The sequence below is a fragment of the Euphorbia lathyris genome, chromosome 8, assembly GCF_963576675.1.
Source record: "Euphorbia lathyris chromosome 8, ddEupLath1.1, whole genome shotgun sequence".
Taxonomy (NCBI): Eukaryota; Viridiplantae; Streptophyta; class Magnoliopsida; order Malpighiales; family Euphorbiaceae; genus Euphorbia; species Euphorbia lathyris.
The window spans coordinates 73,432,532-73,453,179 of record NC_088917.1 but is presented as its reverse complement, the minus strand read 5'-3'; the positions used below and the strand labels follow the sequence as shown (position 1 = coordinate 73,453,179).

Genomic DNA, 20,648 nt, shown 5'->3' with positions numbered 1-20,648 from the left:
CCGATTTTTGTCATTTTATAAAATAATTATCCACACTTTTTCCAACCCGCCTAAAAACAAAAAAAATCTCGCCCAGATTTTTTTCTTTTCATTGTTAGAGACCCGGGGTCACCCCGGTTCCCGGCCAGACCGCCGGGTCCCGGTCCAACCCCGGGTCTCTCCGGTTTTTTGAACATTCAAAAAACCGGACATGCTCGGACTGACTTCCTTACCGGTTCCTGGTTCGACCGGTCGGACCGGCCGGTCCGGTCCGAGCCTGATAACATTGTTAAAAACAAGCTGATAAAACTAGTGGATTACTAAACCTAGCCACCATTTTCCACCCCTAGCCTCATGAAAAGACGAAATTGCCCTTTCATTTAATTCACTCATCTTCCCAAATTTTCAAATCCTCTCAAAAACACAAAATTCTCCAAAATCTAATCCGGACTAATTTGGTAAAGAAAAAACATGGAAAATGACTAATGATACATAATTTTGTTCAAAAATATGTTTTATTTACGATTGTTATAAGTAAAATCGAATGATTTTTTAAAAATCAAATTTTCAGTGTCGGGCATGTGAAGAATATGCCTCCACCACAGGTGGGCCGTATGAACATCACGCCGGCATATGAACAATATGCCTCCACCTATGGTGGGGCGTGATGTTCATACGCCCCACCTGTGGTGGAGGCATATTCTTCACATGCCTACGTGAGAATTTTTTTTTTCTAATTTTACATTTTAATTATTATTATTCTAAACAATTATAAATACTATAATTATTCTAACAAATTGTAAATATTATTTTGAGATTAATATTTATAAATTCGGTGAATTTTTTAAATTTTTTACTCTAATTCGTACAAAAGACAGTATATTTTTAATATTTTTTTCTTATTTCTTTCACATCCCAACATATGTTTGTGATTTGTTACTGATAAAATAACGCATGTGCGAAGTGTAGATGACAAGATTCATGACCGAGAAAATAGTTTGATGAATTATTTCTCAAATTGACCCAATTTATCAACGTTAGGGGTAAAATTGCTCTTGGCTTCCAACAATAGGAATACTTTTTTTTTCGAATTTTACATTTTAATTATTATTATTCTAAAAAATTATAAATACTATAATTATTCTAACAAATTCTAAATATTATTTGGAGATTAATATTTATAAATTCGGTGAATTTTTTAAATTTTTTACTTTAATTCGAACAAAAGGCAGTAAATTTTTTACCGAATTTAAAATATGATCACATTTGTAAACTCTGATCTTTAAGTTTGCATGAAGAGATCATATTTCAAATAATGTGATCACATTTGTAAACTCTGATCTTTCTAATATGATAATAATTTGTGAAGTTTAATATTTTGATTTCAAATACAAATGTTCAATAGTTTTTGGAAACAAGAAATCTTTTTCAAAAATCTCACGGAACAAAAAGACATAACCAATAAAATAACATCATCGTAATTCTTATCCAACTGAAAGAAAAATAAATAAATAAATCCACCAAGTTGGGTTGAGCTCCGGATGGTGTTAATATTACCTAAGAGCGACATAGGGCTTAAGCTCGTATAGTTGAGGCCAAGGCTAGGGCCACCGAGTCCAAGGCCTTCGTAATGGAGGCATCCACATCTGTCGCTCGGCAGGCTTTAAGCCGTAGTGGTTGAGTTGTGGAGTTAGAGGAAAAGTTGCGGGGAGCAGAGAAGACATTTGTCTCATTCTCTGTACGTTGAGGTGAAATGATATTGATATTAAGCATATGACGGATGAGGCATTGGTGCCCATGATGCAATTAAGCGGTTGCGAGAGGACCTTTGGGAGTAGCTCCTTATTTGAGGATTTTGTAAATTTCCTTCTACAACTGATTGCAGTTTTCCGTTGAGTGCATGGAGGACTTATAGTACTTGCAATATTGGTATCGGTCCGGGCTCTCGTCACTCTTTCGGAGGGTAGCTATTGTTGTCCATCTTTGTGCAGGGGGTAGCTGAGTTGTGCGCTTAACTTAGTGTACTTCCTTATCGGGGGCCTTTTCAGACTTGTGACTGCCTATGTCGTCGCTGTGATTGGGCTCTCTTCGTGACTGAGATGCCATGACGCCTCGTCCCTTCTGCTCCTTATGTTGTCGTTGGATTCTGCGGGGGCCTTACCTTTTTCCTCACGCCTGGCATCACTCTTGGCTTTTTCCTTCTCCGACTCTTCATACCCCGGGGGGCGGTCATAGTCGTCGTACCTAATGAAAGTCTGGGCCTTGGCCATTAGCTCTTCGAAAGATCGGGGCATTTTGCGGAAACACTTTTGTTTAAGGGGTTCGCTGGAGGTTCCCTTAGCCAATACGTTGTGTCAAACCTCGAGATTGAGGCCTTTGACTTGTGAGGGCATGTGATGGAACATTGATAGGAAGTTTCTGAAGGGTTTCGTTGGTCTCTAACGAAGGCCGTTGAGGTTAGAGTTGATTTTGCGGACCTTCGCCGCTGCTGCAAATCTCTAGAGGAAAAGGTTTTTCAAGAGATCAAAAGAATTGATTGACTCAGGGGCAAGCCCGTGATACAACTCTTGCACGCTTCCGAACAGAGTCGTCGAGAACACCTTGCACATTATGTCTTCATCCTTTGAATACAGGTTAATAGTGCTCATGAAGGAGGCAACGCGGTTGTTAGGGTCCTCGGTTCCTGAGTAGTAGGCTAAATGAATAGGAGGCCTTCCAATCCCTAAGGAAATGAGCTTCAATAATCCTCTGAATAAAGAGTGTCTTATTGGATGTGACATTTCCTCCCATTACTCCGACAAGAGCCCACTTGTCAAGGAAGCACTGAATCTTGGATTTCAGTTGATCTTTGACTTCCTTGGGGGTCATGCCTTGAGCCACTATTCCGTTATGGGTGCTTGGAATCATGACAAGAGTGCAATAACTAGGGGGGTTCGGTAGTGGTGCCATTGCAGGCTCCGCGCCTCCTACAGTGTCCGGATGAACGGAGCCCACATCGTTCCGGTGCCGCCCTTGAGGAACTACCAGATTTGTGTGTTTTCCTCCTAGGTGTTTATATGTTGCTCAATGATCTTCATTTGCGCCGCCATTTGCACTGCTTGGGTAGCTTGGAAATTGCGGTGTTGGCCTCCTCCTCTCCAGGTTCCACCACTTCCAGCAGGTAGACCTGTTCATGAGCCCATTGGCCCCGCCAACCCGCCCAGGCCCGTCATTCATGGGATGGGCTTGGACATTCATATTTGATGTTTGGCCCGGGCCAGGCTTGAGAATTACTTTTTATAGTCTAGCCCGGCCTGAGCCCAATATAAATATAGGTGGTCTGAGTTGGGTTTGGACAAAGTAATTATATGTAAAACCCGATTAGGCCCGGTCCGACCCAATCCATGAACAGGTCTATCAGCAGGGGGAGCCATATTCATTGGCCTTACCGCAAAGTTTGGCAGTGGTTCCTCCTCCCGCGGGTGGAGGTTCCAACAGTTGTTGTTAGCATCTCTTTCAGTGGAGTCGTCGTTGTTGGGTCCTCCATTATCTACTGCTCATTAAAACCGATTTGAAGGTCGCTTGCTCTCCACGTTCACTGCACCAAATACTGTAGATGTGGGGTAGGTGTGGACCTTCGGACCCGGATGCCTTCTGTGTGCCGGGACCGTCGTGTGAGAACACTCCAATGGCCAAGTCAGTTCAAGTAGAGAGAGAAATAAGAAAGAGTAATTAATCGCGAAAGAGGATATTCAGACCTGTTTATTGGAAGTTAGGAGCTGTTTTATAAATAGAGCTAATGTTTAAGTGGGCCTTGATTCCAGATGGACTGAAAGTGGACTAATCCTGGCCTATATACTTAATCATTTCATATGAAGAATAATGTTGATAAATGACTTTATTTGTCACATCAAAATGTTATGAATTAATAATATCCAGTAACATTTGTGTATTTATTTAAAAGAACTATACTTTGTAAAAGAACTATACTTTATCAAATGGTACAAATAAGGATGTAGAAAGCCCATTCTTCTTATATACAATGCTCGTTCCGTTCTTCTTACTATTTTACTTTTAAGCATTAGATATAAAACGTTTACCGGAATTGATAAACAACTCTTGACAACTATTTTAGAAAAAAAAAAATTAACTAACATCTTCTAGCCACAAACAATAACAACAAACAACTAACAACGTACTAAACTGACCGATAATTTCAATTTGTATTATGTTCCTCTTATGTGCTTCATGTATGACATAAATCTATCATTTCAAAAACTTCCATGACCCTTTATCCTTCCGCCCAGCAAATCGGCCTACCATTCCTTTTGCATTTACTAAGGACGCGGAAGGCACATTCTTCTAATATACAATGTCCTTTTGGTTTTGCTTTTACTTTTTTACTTCTAACCGCATATATAAAATGTTAAGTTAAGAATAAAAGACAACTGTTGATAGCTATTTTAGAAAGCAAATCAGTTAAAATCTACCGGTTACCAACAATAGCAAACAGTAAACAACAACCGAACAAACAGGCCAAAACTTGTGTTATCTTCCTATGAAATCTCCCATGTACAAAATGTCAGCTTCATGTATAACATTAATCTATCATTTCCATGTGTAATTTGTCAAGAATCCGCCAAGTTACAGCATCCGGCTCCAAACCATTCATTCGCATTTCGCCTACGATTTCATACGCTTCCTTCTTCATCCCTAACTTGCAAGCACAATCAATCACAATATTGTAACAAACAATGTTTGGACTAACCCCAGAATCTACTAGTTCATATAAGAAATGGCAAGCTTCATCCAACTTATCAACGCGACAAAGCCCTTTGAGAATCGAAGCATAAACAAAATAATCGTGAATTTTCGAGGGCCAAACCACATCATCCCAGAACATTTTCGCTTCATCAATCTGGTCCGAGTTACATAATCCATCGATTATTATACTGTAAGTTTTACTGTCAGCAGCCACACCCTCAGCTACCATTCTACCAAAGACCCTCATTGCATCTTCTGCTAATCTAAGCCTACACAAACCATGAAGAACAGCATTATATGTCACAACACCGGGCTTAATACCCTTTTCGCGCATCACATTATGTAAAAAATCAAGAGCTTCTCGACTTCTCCCGACGTTTAACAAACCACTAATGATAGTAGTAAATGTTACAGCATCAGGGGAACAAAATTTCCCCATCATCATATCATTTACTACCTTAAGAGCGTCTTCAACTCTCTCCATCTTGCAAAACCCGAAAATAACCGTGTTGAGAGTGATTACATCAGGCTGACATTCACTTTGCAGCATCGAAACAAGAACATTCAGAAGCTCGGTTGCGCTATCCGTTAGACAAAGTGCTCTCAGATATATGTTGTAAATTCTAGTCATGTCCACTCCTTCCTTGTTCAACATTGACTGAAGAACTCTCCTCGCTTTATCGATATCCGGTTCTTGGCAAAGAGCTTCGACTAGGACCTTGTAAGTATACTCGGACATGGAGTAACCGAATTGAATCCCTTCCTCAAACAACTGATAAGCCCTCATATGACCTCTCTCCTTGCAGAGACCATGTATGATAGAGTTATATGAAACTGTGCTTGGTGAAAACCCTTTCTTTCGCATTATATAAACAATTCGCGAAGCACCGTGGTGTTTTCCGCCTCTACAAAGCGAATTGATCATATGTGCATAAGCAAATTCGTGATTCACACAATTCCCCTGCGGCATATCTTCTGCAATTTCGAAAATCTCATTATAAAACCCTTCTTTACACAAAGAATCAATCAGATTCGCAAAAGCAGAGCTATTCACAGATTGATCTTCTTCATCCTTCATTGTCTCCCAAAGATTGCACATCAATTCTTTCCCATGTCCAACATCACGATTCCTCAAAAACCCTCGAATTAACATACTGTAAGTGAATGAATTGAAATTAACACCATACTCACGCATTTCATCAAACACCTTGTGCGCAGAAGCCACATCGCAGACCTGACTATACCCACTAACCAAAGTGGTAAACGTAACAATATTTGGGCGATGCCCTCTGCTAATCAAATCATACAACAATCTATGTGCAATCAATGGTTGCGAAACCTGACAAAACTGATAAATTAAACGGTTGTAACTAATCAAAGAAGGAACAAACTCAGGTTTAACATCAAACAAGCGACAAATAACACGAAATGTGGAAATTGGGGATTGGGAATGAAGCAAACGAGCGATGATGACATTACAAGTGCGTTCATCGGGGATGCAATTTGAAGAAATTGAGAGGAAGAAGCGGTGGTGGGCTTCGTGGAAGCGTTTAGCGTCACAGAGAGCGTGAATTATGCTGCTGAGATTGAGGAAATCGGGGCGAAAGCCGTGGAGGCGGAGGTGGTCGAGGAGGGCAAGTGCTTCGTCGACTTTGTGGTGTTGGGTGCAGAGATTGTGGATTTTTTTGGTCCAGTAAGACCTGTTGGAATCGGCTATGGCGGCTTGTTCTGGGTCTCGGTGGTGGGATTGTGGCTCGAAATTTGGGAGATTTTGAGTGGAGAAGGAAGCTAAAATGGGTTTGAGAAGAATTGAATCTCTGATTTTGACATTGGAGAGTTGATTACTTGAGAATTTCAAGATTTTCATTTCACTGTCACAGTACTGCTCGTCATTGTTCTTGGACTATCTTGCTTTGTTAGTGTTTGATACTTTGATGGATTTATGTTTAATTGTTGATATGGTATTAGATAAATGGGTCCAAACGCTCAGGTAAGGGCCGAATCCGTAATTCTTGGACCTGAGCCCTGTTTGGGAATTAGCTGTTAGCTGTTAGCTGATTACATTAGCTGTTAGATGTTAGCTGATTACATTAGCTGATTTGACTAGCTGTTTGTGTAGACCTGTTTGGTAAAAATTAGCTGATTGATAATAACGGTTTGTGTAAAAAGACGAATAAGGGCATTAATTTTGGCGCAGGAGAACAGAGAGTCTATTAATTTTAATATTGCAAAACGCTAATTGAAAAAGCTCCTTTTAAGAGCTTTTTCTAAATTAGCGTTTTCATCCCAAAACTCTCTCCCAAACCTCTCTCCACCAAACACTCCAATTAGCGGTTTCAGTGGTCAAACATTTAAAGTTGGTCAAAACCGCTCTTTTTATCCCAAAACGCTATTTACCAAACAGGGCTCTGATCCAAGAATCACATGTTAAATGAGAATATGAAATCTCACATGTGGAGAATTTCCTACCGGAACTACCTAATCGGATACGTGGATCAATAATTGTTCGGGATCCCAAAGGCACGCTCCTAGTTTCCATCAAATATGAAACGTTATTGAAGGAAGGAGTCCGAAGCCAATAAAGGACTGTCACGTCACGTGTAAAAGTACATAACATGTTGTCAGGTACACAATTACCTATAAATAGCCTTGAAATCAGTGTCTCGGGTAAGTTATTCTTCATACATTGTCTTCTAACAATATTCTCCATACATAATTATCTATAAATAGCCTTGAAATCGGAGTTTTAGGTAAGTTATTCTTCATACACTGACTTAAACATCAGAGAGGGGTTTGCCAGATTTTGGCTCCTCCCTCACTGTTTTGCTACTCTCCTAGGTCAGCGAAAACCGTCAGAAGATCACATTCAATATAGAGGACATCATTTTTATCCTTTATGATAGTGTATTACTCATCTTATATGTTGGTATCATCAAGTCCTTATCGAGTCGATACATGATCACTAGTTTCCGCATAGTTTGTATCTAAACCAATACATCGTAGGTGGATAGTCGATTCTGATACTAATTATAACCGTCTAGGCCAATATCATTTAGATATTTTCTGTTTTGGCGCAAATTCTACATAATCATTCTCACGGCTTTAAAGTGTGACCACGTATATTAGAAACACACTTTACTAATAAAATATAGTCACTTAATTTTCATTTTCGATTTGAGATTCAATTCATATTGATAATTGCTTTCAAACAGTGATAGGTCCACGACTCAGTTTCTCTTCAATAAGGTTTATCCTAGTTTTGATTTTGATGAGGAAGTCATTTCTCCATTCATGGTTGTTGTTATGCTTCTTATTATGAGATTAAGGGAGTTGACATGTAGAATCAATTTAATCAAAAAGGAAATTTAGGTATCCACTTAGTCGTGAAATTGACAAAATTTGACAAATTTTTAGGGGGTAATTATACTCATGGCCATTGAACTTTATCTAGTTTAATATTGTGGTGATTGAACTTTAATTTTTAATAGTATGAGCACTAAACTTTGCACTTTTTAACATCTTTAGTCATTCAACCTTAAAATGACTGTTATCGGTCTCAAAATAAAAAAAATGAAAGAGTTAATGATATTCTAAGGAATTTTAATTCTTGAAAATTTTCATTTTAAAATCATTTATGTGTTGTTTGGTTAGGAGAGGGTGTGAATTTTTAGAGCCAGGAATCTCCAAAAAAGGTGATTTGGGAAAATAAAAAATGTGGTTTTAATGGTAAATATCGTTATGAACAACTTTAGTTCTTACATATTTTCATTTTGAGGTTGTTAATGGTTATTTTATGGAGTTAGTTAAACTTGAGTGGCTACTGGTATTAAAAAGTATAAAGTTTAGTGATTATACTATTAAGAATTGAAATCAGTAACCACAATGTTAAAATGAGTAAAGTTCAGTGGCTATAGGTGTAATTTATCCAATTTTTAGTGTAATTTAAACAATTTTAAAACTGAGTTGATATAAATGAGTTAAACTAAATTTCTATGCCAAAACCAACCCTTAATTTTTCTCCTTATCTATTATATTATGATTTATAATGATAATCATTGTTGCATGAACAGAAAATACACAAGTTGGCGGAATTGCTTTCAGATAGTGTAGTAGTTATATAATCCGATCCCTTATGGATTAAAACATCACTCAAAGAAAATACGAATTCGTATTACACAGTACAAACTCAATCAACTGAATAAGAATACGAAATATCAAAACTATATATAACTGCAAAAAGAAGTTATTGAATTACTTGCCTAGGGGGCAAAAAGTTCCAAGAAATTAATTAAAACAATATAGTGTTGACACTAAACCACACCACAACGGTCCGGTTAGGCAACGCACAGGCATGTAGTGGTTAAATATCATGTAGGTCTTCGTATTTTCACAAAAAATATGGTACCCTTAAAGCACATCCAAGAACATGAGTATCTCTTTATAAAGACCTAATACACAAATAACCCCTGAACTTGTCTAAATGTTGCAACTGCCCCCCTCAACTTTCAATTGTAACAACTTACCCCTCAAACTTGTCCAATTGTAAAATATAACCCCTTAAACTTGTCCAATTGTAAAACATAATCCCAAATTGGGATTTTTTTTTTACCCCGTACTTGAAGCAACCGTAAAAATGTTTCTCCGGATTCGTATCATGCCATGAAATCTTCAATAGAGCTATTTCTCCACATAAACACATTTTTACCCTCATAATATCCTAAAATTTTGAATCAAGAAATCACTAAAAAACGAATAGGAATAACAAAAAGAAGAAGAAGTTGAAGACTAAGTTGAAGAATTGAGGATTTGGTTACTTAAATCCTGATTTTTTTGGGTCCAAAGATCTTATTATCACATTCCACGAGCGTTTGCAGCTTTTGTATTTCACATGTTTCTTCAATTGCAATCCGTATAGCAATTTGAGGTTCTGTTTTACAATTGGACAAGTTTGAGAGGTTATGTTTTACAATTGGACAAGTTTGAGGGATAAATTGTTATAATTGAAAGTTGGAGGGGGCAGTTGCAATATTTGAACAAGTTCAGGGGTTATTTGTGTATTAGGCCCTTTATAAATAACATTTCTAAGTGATCTTTAAGACAATATGAAATGTTTTACATTTCATTTTATCCTTTGAGAACAAAGGTTTCAAGCTTTTCATAAAGGGGAAATTACATGGAAAAACACATCTCATAAATAATTTCTAGTTATGACAAATCTTATTTTTAGTTTTGTCAATTAGGAAGTCATCAATAATTAGTTAATTTGGAGATGATTATCCTGGTTTAAATTTAAAAACAAAAACTGTTTTTCTTTGACATTTTCAAAATAAAAATTATAAATATGATCAATTTCATATAAAAGTTAACCATTTGACTAAAAGCAAAATATTTTTTTCAATTTGATTATTGTGTAATTTACCCTTTCATAAATTCAATTTGGGCTTAGCCCATAAAAATAAAAAATTCATACATTGTGTGTTGGAAGAAAAAATAAAACGTTACAAAGTTCCCAAACTTATTCCAAAAAGTGGGTAAATTACACCCATGGCCACTGAACTTTACCCATTATGACCACTGAACTTCATTTCTTCCTGGTATAGCCACTGAACTTTACACTTTGAAATAAAGAAATAAAGTTCCCAAACAATGTATGAATTTCAGTGTAAATTTCAGTGACTATATCGGGAAGAAATGAAGTTTAGTGATCATAATGTGAAAATGGGTAAAGTTTATTGGCCATGGATGTAATTTACCCTCCAAAAAGTGCAAAACTGTTACTTTTTGAACGAATCAATACGCAAATGGTGTTTAAATTTCGGGTAATTGACCTTTAAACTTTAATTTTTGGGGGGTTTTGCTATTTACCGTCTTAAATTATTTATCACCGTCTTCATTTGGATAATTTTGTCCTTTGCATAATTTTTTTTCAAAACTGAAAAAAAAAATGAGAGAATCGACCAAAATTTCGTCTTAACGGGTGCCACATCCGTTCGTCCCATGGTTGGAATGGATGCCGCATCCGTTTCTGCCATGGGCCGACGGATGCGGTATTCGTTCCCACCATGGGCCGAATGGATGCGACATCCGTTTAGGTCACATTTTGGCCGGTGCAAAATCGTAAATTTTTTAGTGACTAACAATACTAAATCGTTCAATTTTTTATGACGAAAAATACAAAATTCTCCAATTAAAATAAAATATTTAAAAATTAAAATTGTTAAAAACGATATTTACTATGAAATCACATTTTTCATTTTCAAAAATCACATTTTTTGGAAATGTCTTTCTCCTAACCAAACAACGCCTAAATAATCTCAAAACAAAAAAATTCAAAAATTAAAATTTCTTAGAATATCATTAACTCTTCAAAAAATTTATTTTGAGACCGTCAATAGTCATTTTGAGATGTTGAGTGGCTACCGATGTTAAAAAGTATAAAGTTTAATGATCATACCGTTAACAATTGAAGTTCAGTGACCACAATGTTAAATTGGTAAAGTTCAGTGGCCATAGGTGTAATTTACCCCTTAAAATTCATTCAATTAACAATAAAGAGTATATTTGTAATTATCCCATAAATGATAAAAAGAAATCAGGTCATATATAATATAATATTATAAATAAACTATAGCAAAGCAACATCAATCCACCACAGTCTCAAATTAACTAAAACTAAACCAACTTAACTCATTAAAAACTCTTAATTAACTAATTAATCAACATTAACCAAAACGCCGACGTCATCGCCAGACTCACCGGCGATGAGGGCAAAAGGTGACCAAATAGTTTCCTCTAGTACAAGTCGCAATACTCGTCGGATCATCATAAGCATACGAATAAGCTTTAGGGCACGCCGTCTTAAAAATCCTCGAATACGCCGTCGGTTTACACGACTGCGGACTGCCATAGCTTCCGGTACAGCAATATCTCGGCGAATTAAACGCGAAACAAGCACTCTTACACGCCACAACACTTCTATTATCCTTCGATCTCACCTGTAACCCTACCGGACACATCAAATTCAGGTCGCTAACACAGCCGGCGTAGCTACATTTCCCGGATCCTTTAAACGGCGTGATCGAGATGGCGAGATTGTAGCCGTCGACGAGACTCACGTCGTAGAAATCTTGGTCGTTTCCTAGGGTTATTTCGGCTAATGTGGCTGGTGGAGTGCCGCCGATTCCGTTGCAGAAGAGAGATCCGCCGCAATCGCCGGTGGCGCAACGTCCACGGCCGGATTTGTCGAAGGAGCAACCGTGTCGGCCCCAGAAACGGCCGGACCAGAGAGGAGGGAGAGTGAGGGAGTAAGCTTTGTTTGGGGGGAGTGTGAAACCGCCTTTGGCGAGAAGTGGTTTTCCGGCACTTGGTTGGATTCCGGGCCAGACTGGGTGTGTGCATTTGTTGTACATTGTTATAGTTGTTGATGAAACATCTGGAAACACACGTGTGAAAGAAAAAATTAGGAGAAATTTTACTGTAATCCGGAACAATACAAATCGTTTTGCATATCGCTACATTCAAAACGACTAGTCTAAAAAAAAAGTATATATACCAGATATTAATTAATTACTCGGATGTAGTATTATTGGAATATTCTAAAAGAATTTGAAAAAATAGGGTGTTTGATTGTTACTTTTCGGGTTTCTGTTGCAGCATTTTACAACACCAAACATCAAATTATAACATCAAACAGTAAATAGCAACAGTAGATAAAACAAATGGATCCTTGATGTTATAAACAATGATTTCAATACTTTGAGGTTATTGGAATTATAAAGCAATAGACTTCTTCCAATATGGCAAATTATTAGAAGCATCTGGTTCTCAATATCAAATAAAGGACCTTCCATATATATTTTGATGCGTGTAATATGAATCCATACGTATTATAAGAGATCTCATTATTTTAATTATTATGTAGGATCACAATACACATGTCAAAATATGAATTAAAAATTCTCCGAGTGAGATGAAAGATCCGGTGCTTAATATAAAAACTCCTTCCAATAGATGTTTTTGCCGTTTTTTAATATTCTAATGGACAATCGAGACTAATCCAAATTTGAATCGGATTAAAATGTACTAGTAGTTTAACTATCAAAATTAGGCTTACACATTGTTTATTTCATTTTTCATATTAAAAACAAGAATTTTAAACGTTCATTTTGAAAACTAGCAGTAGCTTTCTCAAAAAAAAACAGAATATTTTTCTTAAATCAGTTTTTTCCGACAACAAACAACCTTTTAACAAGGATAGCTTCTAATCGCTTCACTATGACGGTGACTGCCCTCAGTACTATTAAAGTATTTAGTCCGTCACCGTAAGATTTATAAATTAGAGTCCAAATCAACATTACTACTAAAATAAATTTATGATTTTGGGAGGAGTATCAGTTTAGATTCCATGTATAAAACAGTACTACAAGTATACGAAAGGTGACACGTCATTCATACTTCGATGAAATCACTTAGTTCGAGAACTAAACCATTGTTTGGTCTGAAACTAGAGCTCCAACTAAACCAGTTTAAGAACAAGTTTTATTATCTCTAACAAAAGGCAGAAGAAATCATTAAGATAGAGATTTTGAAGTAAGCTGTAAAGATGATTTTAAAAGAAAAATAGGAATGGAGGTTCAGATCTTAGAACACAGTAAGAGATGAGAGAAATGAAGTAAATACCTGAAAAAAAGAGAGTGGAGAGGAGGAGAGTGAAGAGAGATCTGAGCATTAACGCCATCGCCATGGATGGAACTGAAGTGAGAGAAGCTAAGCTACTGAATATTTCCACACGCAAACAACCAAAGGTACGTTGAGAGGACAGTAAAGAAGAAGGATTCCCTTTTCTCTCTCTCTTTGTTGGATTGGGTGGCAATTGATGGTTTCTTTATAGAGAATATCGAGGATGCATTCATTTTTTGGGAAATTTTAGAAAAATAAATGCCAAATACATTAAGGAATCTTGAAATTTGGAAAAGTAATTAGAGATAGTAGATTTTATACTCCACTCTCAGCTAAAGGTGGCAAAGCAACGGAGGAAAATCGAAAATTGTGGGTATCCGAGCTGACAAGATTGTAAAAAAAAATCGAGATTTTGGATGCGAGAAGAAATTTTAGTCCCGAAAATTAAAATTGTACGGATGGGTTTTACTATCTCTGAACCGTAGACATCTGCAGACCGCCCCCAAAAAGTCACTCGTAAAATCCCGTAAAATGAAATAAAATATTTTATATATCTAATATAATATATATATTTCAATTAGAAATTATGTTTAATTAAAAGTTTGCTGGTATAAACTAGTAACAACTGGTTTATACCAGTTTGTTGGTACAAACCAGTAACATTGGTTTAAACCAGTGTTACGTTTATACTAAAATTAGTATTAAGTTGTAATTTTTTTTATAAAATTTTTAATTTTATATAAATTTTTAAATTTTATTTGGGGAATTGAAATTTCCCGTTACCCGTGGGGAATCGTGCGGACGGATGCATATGCCAAAAAATTTCCGAACATTTTTTTTGGGAATTTCTGAAACCGCCCCCGAAAATATAGAGGCGGAATGGGGGATGTAAAACCGCCTCAGTTCCGCCCCGTTGTTACCCCCACTCTCAGCATCTCCGATAAAGAGCGGTTTTTAGAAAACGCTTGATTCAACCAAACCGATGCATTTCCGTTTTTCAATTCAGGTTTTCGGATCTATGAAATTTGGTTCCGGTTTTACTTTTTCTAATATTTTGGTAATTTTGATCGGTTCGGTTTTTGAATCAAAATTACCAAATTAACCAAACCGATCGAAATGAATGAAGTATAGTTAGAAATTAAATCTATTATTATAAGAATTATGCCTTCCGTTTGTTGTTATAAGTTAGTTTAAATGTATAATGGTAACTTATAACATGTTCAAAGCTTTTTGTTAAGCATGACATTTCAATATATCTGTATAATCAGCAACATCCTTATCAAACAACACTTTAGTGTTTCGCTTTAGTTTATTACTAGATAGTTTGTTATTTTTGGATTGATACAAAATTGACACAAATTTTTAGGTTTGCTTAGAGCATTTCCAACACAATTATTCAATATACATGACACATCATCATTGTAATTTTTTTTAATAAACTTCATTTTATTAAACTATTAATTTTAATGGTTAAATTATATAAGCAATCAATCATAATGAATCCACCAATCACACGAGATCCACCAACTAATTAAATTTTATTCTCTTATTTGAAAAATTAAAATATATTATAAAAATAGTTAAAAGATTTAATAAAAGGCTGAATATAAGCAATTGTTGCGTGATGTATGAGGAATATGGCGAACACTCTATTTAAAATTTTCTAGATTGCCGGTATGTGAAGGACTGTTGGGTGGCAACTAGCATTGATCTGGTGCAGATTGACTTGGGATCTATAACAAACTGGGTGGCAAACACGTTTGAAATGCAGTTGGGAGTTGCGCACAATGAGAGGATGTGTATGATCATATGGTAGATTTGGTAGCAATGCAATCAAAAACTCTAGGAATAGCGGGAGATACCGACGACAATGAGTGTTTGGAATTGTTTGGGCTGGTTGAGAGGAGTTCAAACGCCGAACATAATGATCAGAACAAATTAGCAACCAGTTTGCTTTTTCGCGAGGATGTTGAATCCCCCGCATCCGAATGACCTGAAGGTAAACATCGATATGTCAATTCAATCACAAAAGGGACAAATAGGGTTTGGTCTAGCGTGTCGCAACTAGACAGGATGGGTTCTGGGGTGTTGTGTGAAAACTATTTGCGGAATCTAGAATGCGGGAGGCCTTGATGTGGATCCACACAAATGGATGGTGAAATGTCCACGTTGAGATGGATGTTTTGGGAGTTGTTGAGAGTTTTTATAAACATCGAACTCGGAGTTTGGTTGGATGATATACTACAATCTCATTACCTTCACCCTGTGGTTTTTTTCTTTTCAAATACAAGACTGTGGTTTATTCCGTTACACTATTTAGAGATTTGGTGAAGATGTCGTTTATTTGCTGACGTGGCTGAAGGGCAAATATGAGTTTTTTAAAACATTGATCAATGGATTTTTTATAACTATTTTGGTTCAACATTATTGACCAATGGATTTTTATAACTATTTTGTGGCTACAATATTAACTATAAAATCTCAAATGAGCGCAAATCTCACATGGTTGTTCAAGCCATTTTATAGTCAGTTTTTTTAAAAAATCCATATTTGTCTTTCAGCCATGTCTGCAAATAAACGGCATCTTCACCAAATCTGTAAATAATGTAACAGAATAAACCACAGTCTTGTATTTGAAAAGAAAAAAAACCACAGTCTTTTTTCTGCAAAAAAAAAAAGTGGAACCGTATGTTTTTTTTTTTAATTTACCCCAATTTTTTTAAAAATCCATATTTGTCCTTCGCCACGTCAGCAAATAAACGACGTCTTCACCAAATTCGTAAATAGTGTAACGGAATAAACCACAGTTCTGTATTTGAAAAGAAAAAGAAGCCGTTCTTTTTCTCGGTAAAAAAACAGAAGTGAAATCACAGGATTTTTTTTTTTAATTTACCCTTTAATTAAATATTTTTTTCACCGAATAATTGAGACTTAGAGTGGAAAATAATGAGAGGTGGATCAGTTAAAAAACCATAAAATAACGAGAGAGATAGAGATTAGGTAATGTCAGACAGAAACATATAAATTGAAGTGATTGCAGAGAGTGAATAAAAGTTAGGATGTGTGCATTTCGGACCAATTTTCAATGATGTGTCAGACCCTTTCACTCGGACAATATATTTATACATTAAAAAACAACAACTTCACATGGTAAGTAGTACCTCAGTGGGATCAAACATGAAAGGAAAGGAAAGGATTCTCTTCACTCCTGGAAATTACATACGGTTGCAAATGCAGTAAGGATTTTCAAATCAGACCAAGTCGGATCCACTGGCCAACATAAGATTGTTCGGTTGGGAGATCAATTTTATACGTGATGTGTAAATTTTTTTGCTTTAAATATGTTTTAGTATATTTACGTGTTATAATCGGAGTGATTAAGAATTTTTGAGTATTAATGTAAAACTTTTTAAAATTAAGTAATATTGTGTTTAAAATTCTTAACATGTATTAAAATTGTGTCTAATAGAAAAAATCGAATTTAGGAACGGCTTAATAGGTAAAAAAGTAATTAGAAATTTAGATTTAAGAAGGGTATAACATGCCAAAAAACAAAAATTTGGATTCAATAAGGCCTAATATGTTAAAAAAATTAGAATTTTGGATTTAGAAAATGCATAACAGGCCAAAGAAAATTAGAATTTTGGATTTAGAGAGTGTCTAAAGCATCTCCAATAAAGGGTGCCCAAAAGAGTGCCAGCTGATGTGGCATCAGGTTTGACAACTTTTAAAGGGTGTCCAATATTGGAGTGATTGTGGGTGCCAATGAAAGTTGCCAATTTTTGGCAACCTCTTGGCAACCTCTTGGCAACCTTGCTTATTATTTTTTTAATATTAATATGTGGTTCCTATCCTAGAAATAATAAAATCTGGAGTTTTTTATTTTAAATATTTTTAATAAAATAATAATTTATAGGATTGTAATGACAATTTTTCAAGCAACCTCTATTGGAGCATTTTTTAAGTAAAGGTTGCCAAAAGTAATGTGAATGAAATAGACAATAAAATATTATATTTTAGGATTATGTGTTAAGCTTTGGCACTCTTTTAGGCACTCTCTATTGGAGATGCTCTAACAAGACATGAGCCAATTTTGGAGTGCTAATTCAGCATCTGATCATTATTTTTTGGAAATAGGGGATCAAAACCACTAAAGCCTCAAATTTTGTAGAGACAGAGAGAGCGAAACTACTCGTCGTCATGGTGACCGGAGGGCCCGGACCCCCTCCCGTCTCCGCCCCTGGTTAGATCTGTTCCGTCAAGGATAAGAATTCCTTGACGGAGGATGAAAATTCTTTTTATGCTTATAATCAGAGACGGGATGGAAATAAGAATAGGTATTCACGTCTCGCATAAACGTTCCCGATATGCTCCCACAAAATTTATGTGGGTTCTCCGAAAAAATCTCCATTAACGTTTTTATTGTTATTATACTTATATTAGTGTTAGAGGAAAATTTCTATAATTGGACGGAGATTAGTACTGTACTGGTCTCAAATATTTAGATGATGTCACGTTAACCCAATTGCCGATATTGTATTATCTGAGTGGAAGGATCAGTACTGGTCTCGGTCCATATAGAATTTCTCGTGTTAGAAATGATGTTATTTTTAGTTTCTTTTAAAATTTAAAATGTTACATGAAGTTTATGTAATTATAGTAGATTTAAAAAAAAAAATTAAAGAAACAAATACGAGGGCTATCTTAAAAAATAATCTTAAAAAACAGAAATGGAGGAAAGAATTGGGGAATGGGGATCCTTGCAGGCGTGGATGGAAAAAAACAAATTTCCGTTTCATATATGAGGACAAGGACGAGGAGTTCTGGTTAGACTAGGTAAAATGGATGGGAAATGTATTCTCCGTCTCGTCCCGCTCCATTTGCATCCTTCAAATTATAGAAGGACAAGGTGTAATAGTCTTGCGATATTAATATGAAGTGGTCTATTAATTATAAGCTTTAACTTTTAGTTCATTTTGCTCCATGACATAGTACCAGAGCCTTTTGGACCAAATGGTCGAGGGTTCGAGTCTTGGTACACGCTGCAAGTTTAAAGTGTATCAGAAATTAATATAAGATATATGATTGAAACTTATCTATCAGCTTGTGCTTTTATTTCAATTGGTTCCATGACAAGACTAACTCAATAACATTGATTATCATTTTTTACTTAAATATCACGGCTCTAAAATGTGTGTACGTGTATATAAATAATAAGCCTCAATTACACACTTTCTCTATTTCCAATTTGAGATTCATTTATTTTTATGTTATCATTATTCTTACTCACGACGTCTACTCTGATGCCACATTCAAAATCAGATCAGGTCCATCAACTTCCGTTCGATTGTGCTTGAACCACACATCGTATATGAAAAAAAGCATGTTTTGATACCAACCATGACAGTTTGATCCAATACTATGTAAATTTTATCATTTTTATCTCAAATCTAACATCTCCAATCTTACGTCTCTATAATACGTCTAAATGTATTAAAAGTTAGATTGTACTGTCAAATTAAATTATATCGATGTATAAAAATGTACAAGAAAAAATGTCACTATCTATAGCACAAGTCTCTCTCTTACATATAATGGATCATACATGGATCTAATCGAAGACATTGAAAGCAGTAGTATTATTTTGCAGTAACGAAGAATTATTATTAAAATTTCCCAACGGACATAAACATGGAAATGGAGAAGGACAAAGAAAAAGAAAAAGACCCTACGGTCGGCGCCTCACTTTCGTTTTTTTCCTCTTTTTCTTGAAATTTTGTCGGACTTAATTTAAATCTGAAATTATTATTTTTTTCTTGGATAAAATTCTGAAATGATTCTCTCTAATTCACTAAAAAGTTATTGCAGAGTCATTGTTGTTATTATTATTATTTTTAATTTAATAGAGATAAGGTTTAAATTTAGGATAAATTTTAAATAAAACCCAAGTAATTTCACTAATTTTCAGATAAAGGATTATGGTTTCATTTTTTATCAGAACGAGGATTAAGATTTCGCATTTTTAATAAAACAATGATTTTTTGGATTAATGCTATTAAAACCATTTTTAACTATCTGAAAATAAAAAATTTCAAGAATTAAAGTTGTTCAATGGTCATATCGTTACGACTGAAATTCAGTAGTCACAATGTTAAAATGTATAAAATTTAATGGCGATGAGTGTAATTTACCCTACATAAATTTAGCTCTATTATATGAATGATATATGTAATTTACCCTACATAAAATTTAATGGCGATGAGTGTAATTTACACTCATCTTTTCCTTTATTAATATATATCGGGTTTGACAGTTCTTGGGCCATGGATGCTCTCCCCGCTCAAGTTCTGTCTCGTCCCAATTTCTATAAAAAAAAAAGATATATGAATGATAAAAATTTATTCTAATTTTTCCAATCAACATAAATTTTACCTTTACATACAAAAATTTGTACAAACCGATTTATCATTATTTAGCTCATTATTTGATTGTATCATTCAACTTTCTAAACATCAATCATATTTAAAATATTTACTCTGTTATAATAATCTACCAAAATGTTTTTTTTTTTGACAGAAAATAATCATAAAAAACTATCACGCACTTCTTAAAAAAACTAAGAATAAGGTACAGAAGTACCCCCAATGTTTACATCTTAAAGCAATTTTATTCCTAACTTTAGCAGTTAATAGCAATTTTACCCGCAATGTTGATAAGTATTAATTTACAAAATAGTTTATCAAATTGTATTCTCGATCATGAATCTTGTCATCTACACTTCATATATTTATTATTTTATCATTAATTAGTAACATATCACAATCATATGATTATACGTGGAAAAGAATTTAAAAAAAGTACTATATTTTGTATGAGTTGGATAAAAAAATTTCAAATATTTCGTCGAACTTAAAAATATTAATCTTTAATTCAATTATTAAATCTGAAAAAGTATGATTTTTTTTTAAAACAACGAATATGCAATTGGTATAGATAAAGAGCAAAATGTGTGTGTTGTATAATGATGTCTGAAATTAACTTGCCAACTGTTAGCGATATTTTGCGAATATGCTAATTTCAACCTTGTCACGTGTGGTTAGGGTGCGGGCGTGCCAGAGAAATTATTTCTCAAAATATTAAAGACGGTTAAGTTTATGGAATTGCGCGCCAAAACTTGAAATCTTAAACGAAGCGATTGACGAGGGACGCAAGGATTGAAAAAGTCCCTCTTGGGTCTCTAGCGCCGT

General features: G+C 35.2%; 2 protein-coding genes across 2 annotated transcripts; both read right to left on the bottom strand.

Moving 5' to 3' along the window:
- Window positions 1–4,200: 4,200 nt before the first annotated feature.
- On the bottom strand, window positions 4,201–6,645 carry LOC136204059 (pentatricopeptide repeat-containing protein At3g18020). Its single transcript, XM_065995244.1, has one exon. The coding sequence runs from the start codon at window positions 6,587–6,589 to the stop codon at window positions 4,559–4,561; it is 2,031 nt and encodes a 676-aa protein (XP_065851316.1). The 5' UTR covers window positions 6,590–6,645; the 3' UTR covers window positions 4,201–4,558.
- A 4,635-nt stretch (window positions 6,646–11,280) lies between these two features.
- Window positions 11,281–13,622, bottom strand: LOC136204244 (thaumatin-like protein). The gene is made up of 2 exons (XM_065995464.1): window positions 13,402–13,622; window positions 11,281–12,154 (listed from the first exon to the last, which is right to left on the bottom strand). Exons 1-2 carry the CDS (start codon window positions 13,463–13,465, stop codon window positions 11,475–11,477), a joined length of 744 nt encoding a protein of 247 aa, XP_065851536.1. The 5' UTR covers window positions 13,466–13,622; the 3' UTR covers window positions 11,281–11,474.
- Window positions 13,623–20,648: the final 7,026 nt, after the last annotated feature.

Coding starts and splice junctions, on each gene's coding strand:
- LOC136204059 (XM_065995244.1), bottom strand. CDS start 6,589: ATGAAAATCTTGAAATTCTCAAGTAATCAACTCTCCAATGTCAAAATC.
- LOC136204244 (XM_065995464.1), bottom strand. CDS start 13,465: ATGGCGATGGCGTTAATGCTCAGATCTCTCTTCACTCTCCTCCTCTCC. Junction 12,155..13,401: donor CTCCACTCTCTTTTTTTCAG/GTATTTACTTCA, acceptor GTGTGTTTCCAG/ATGTTTCATCAACAACTATA.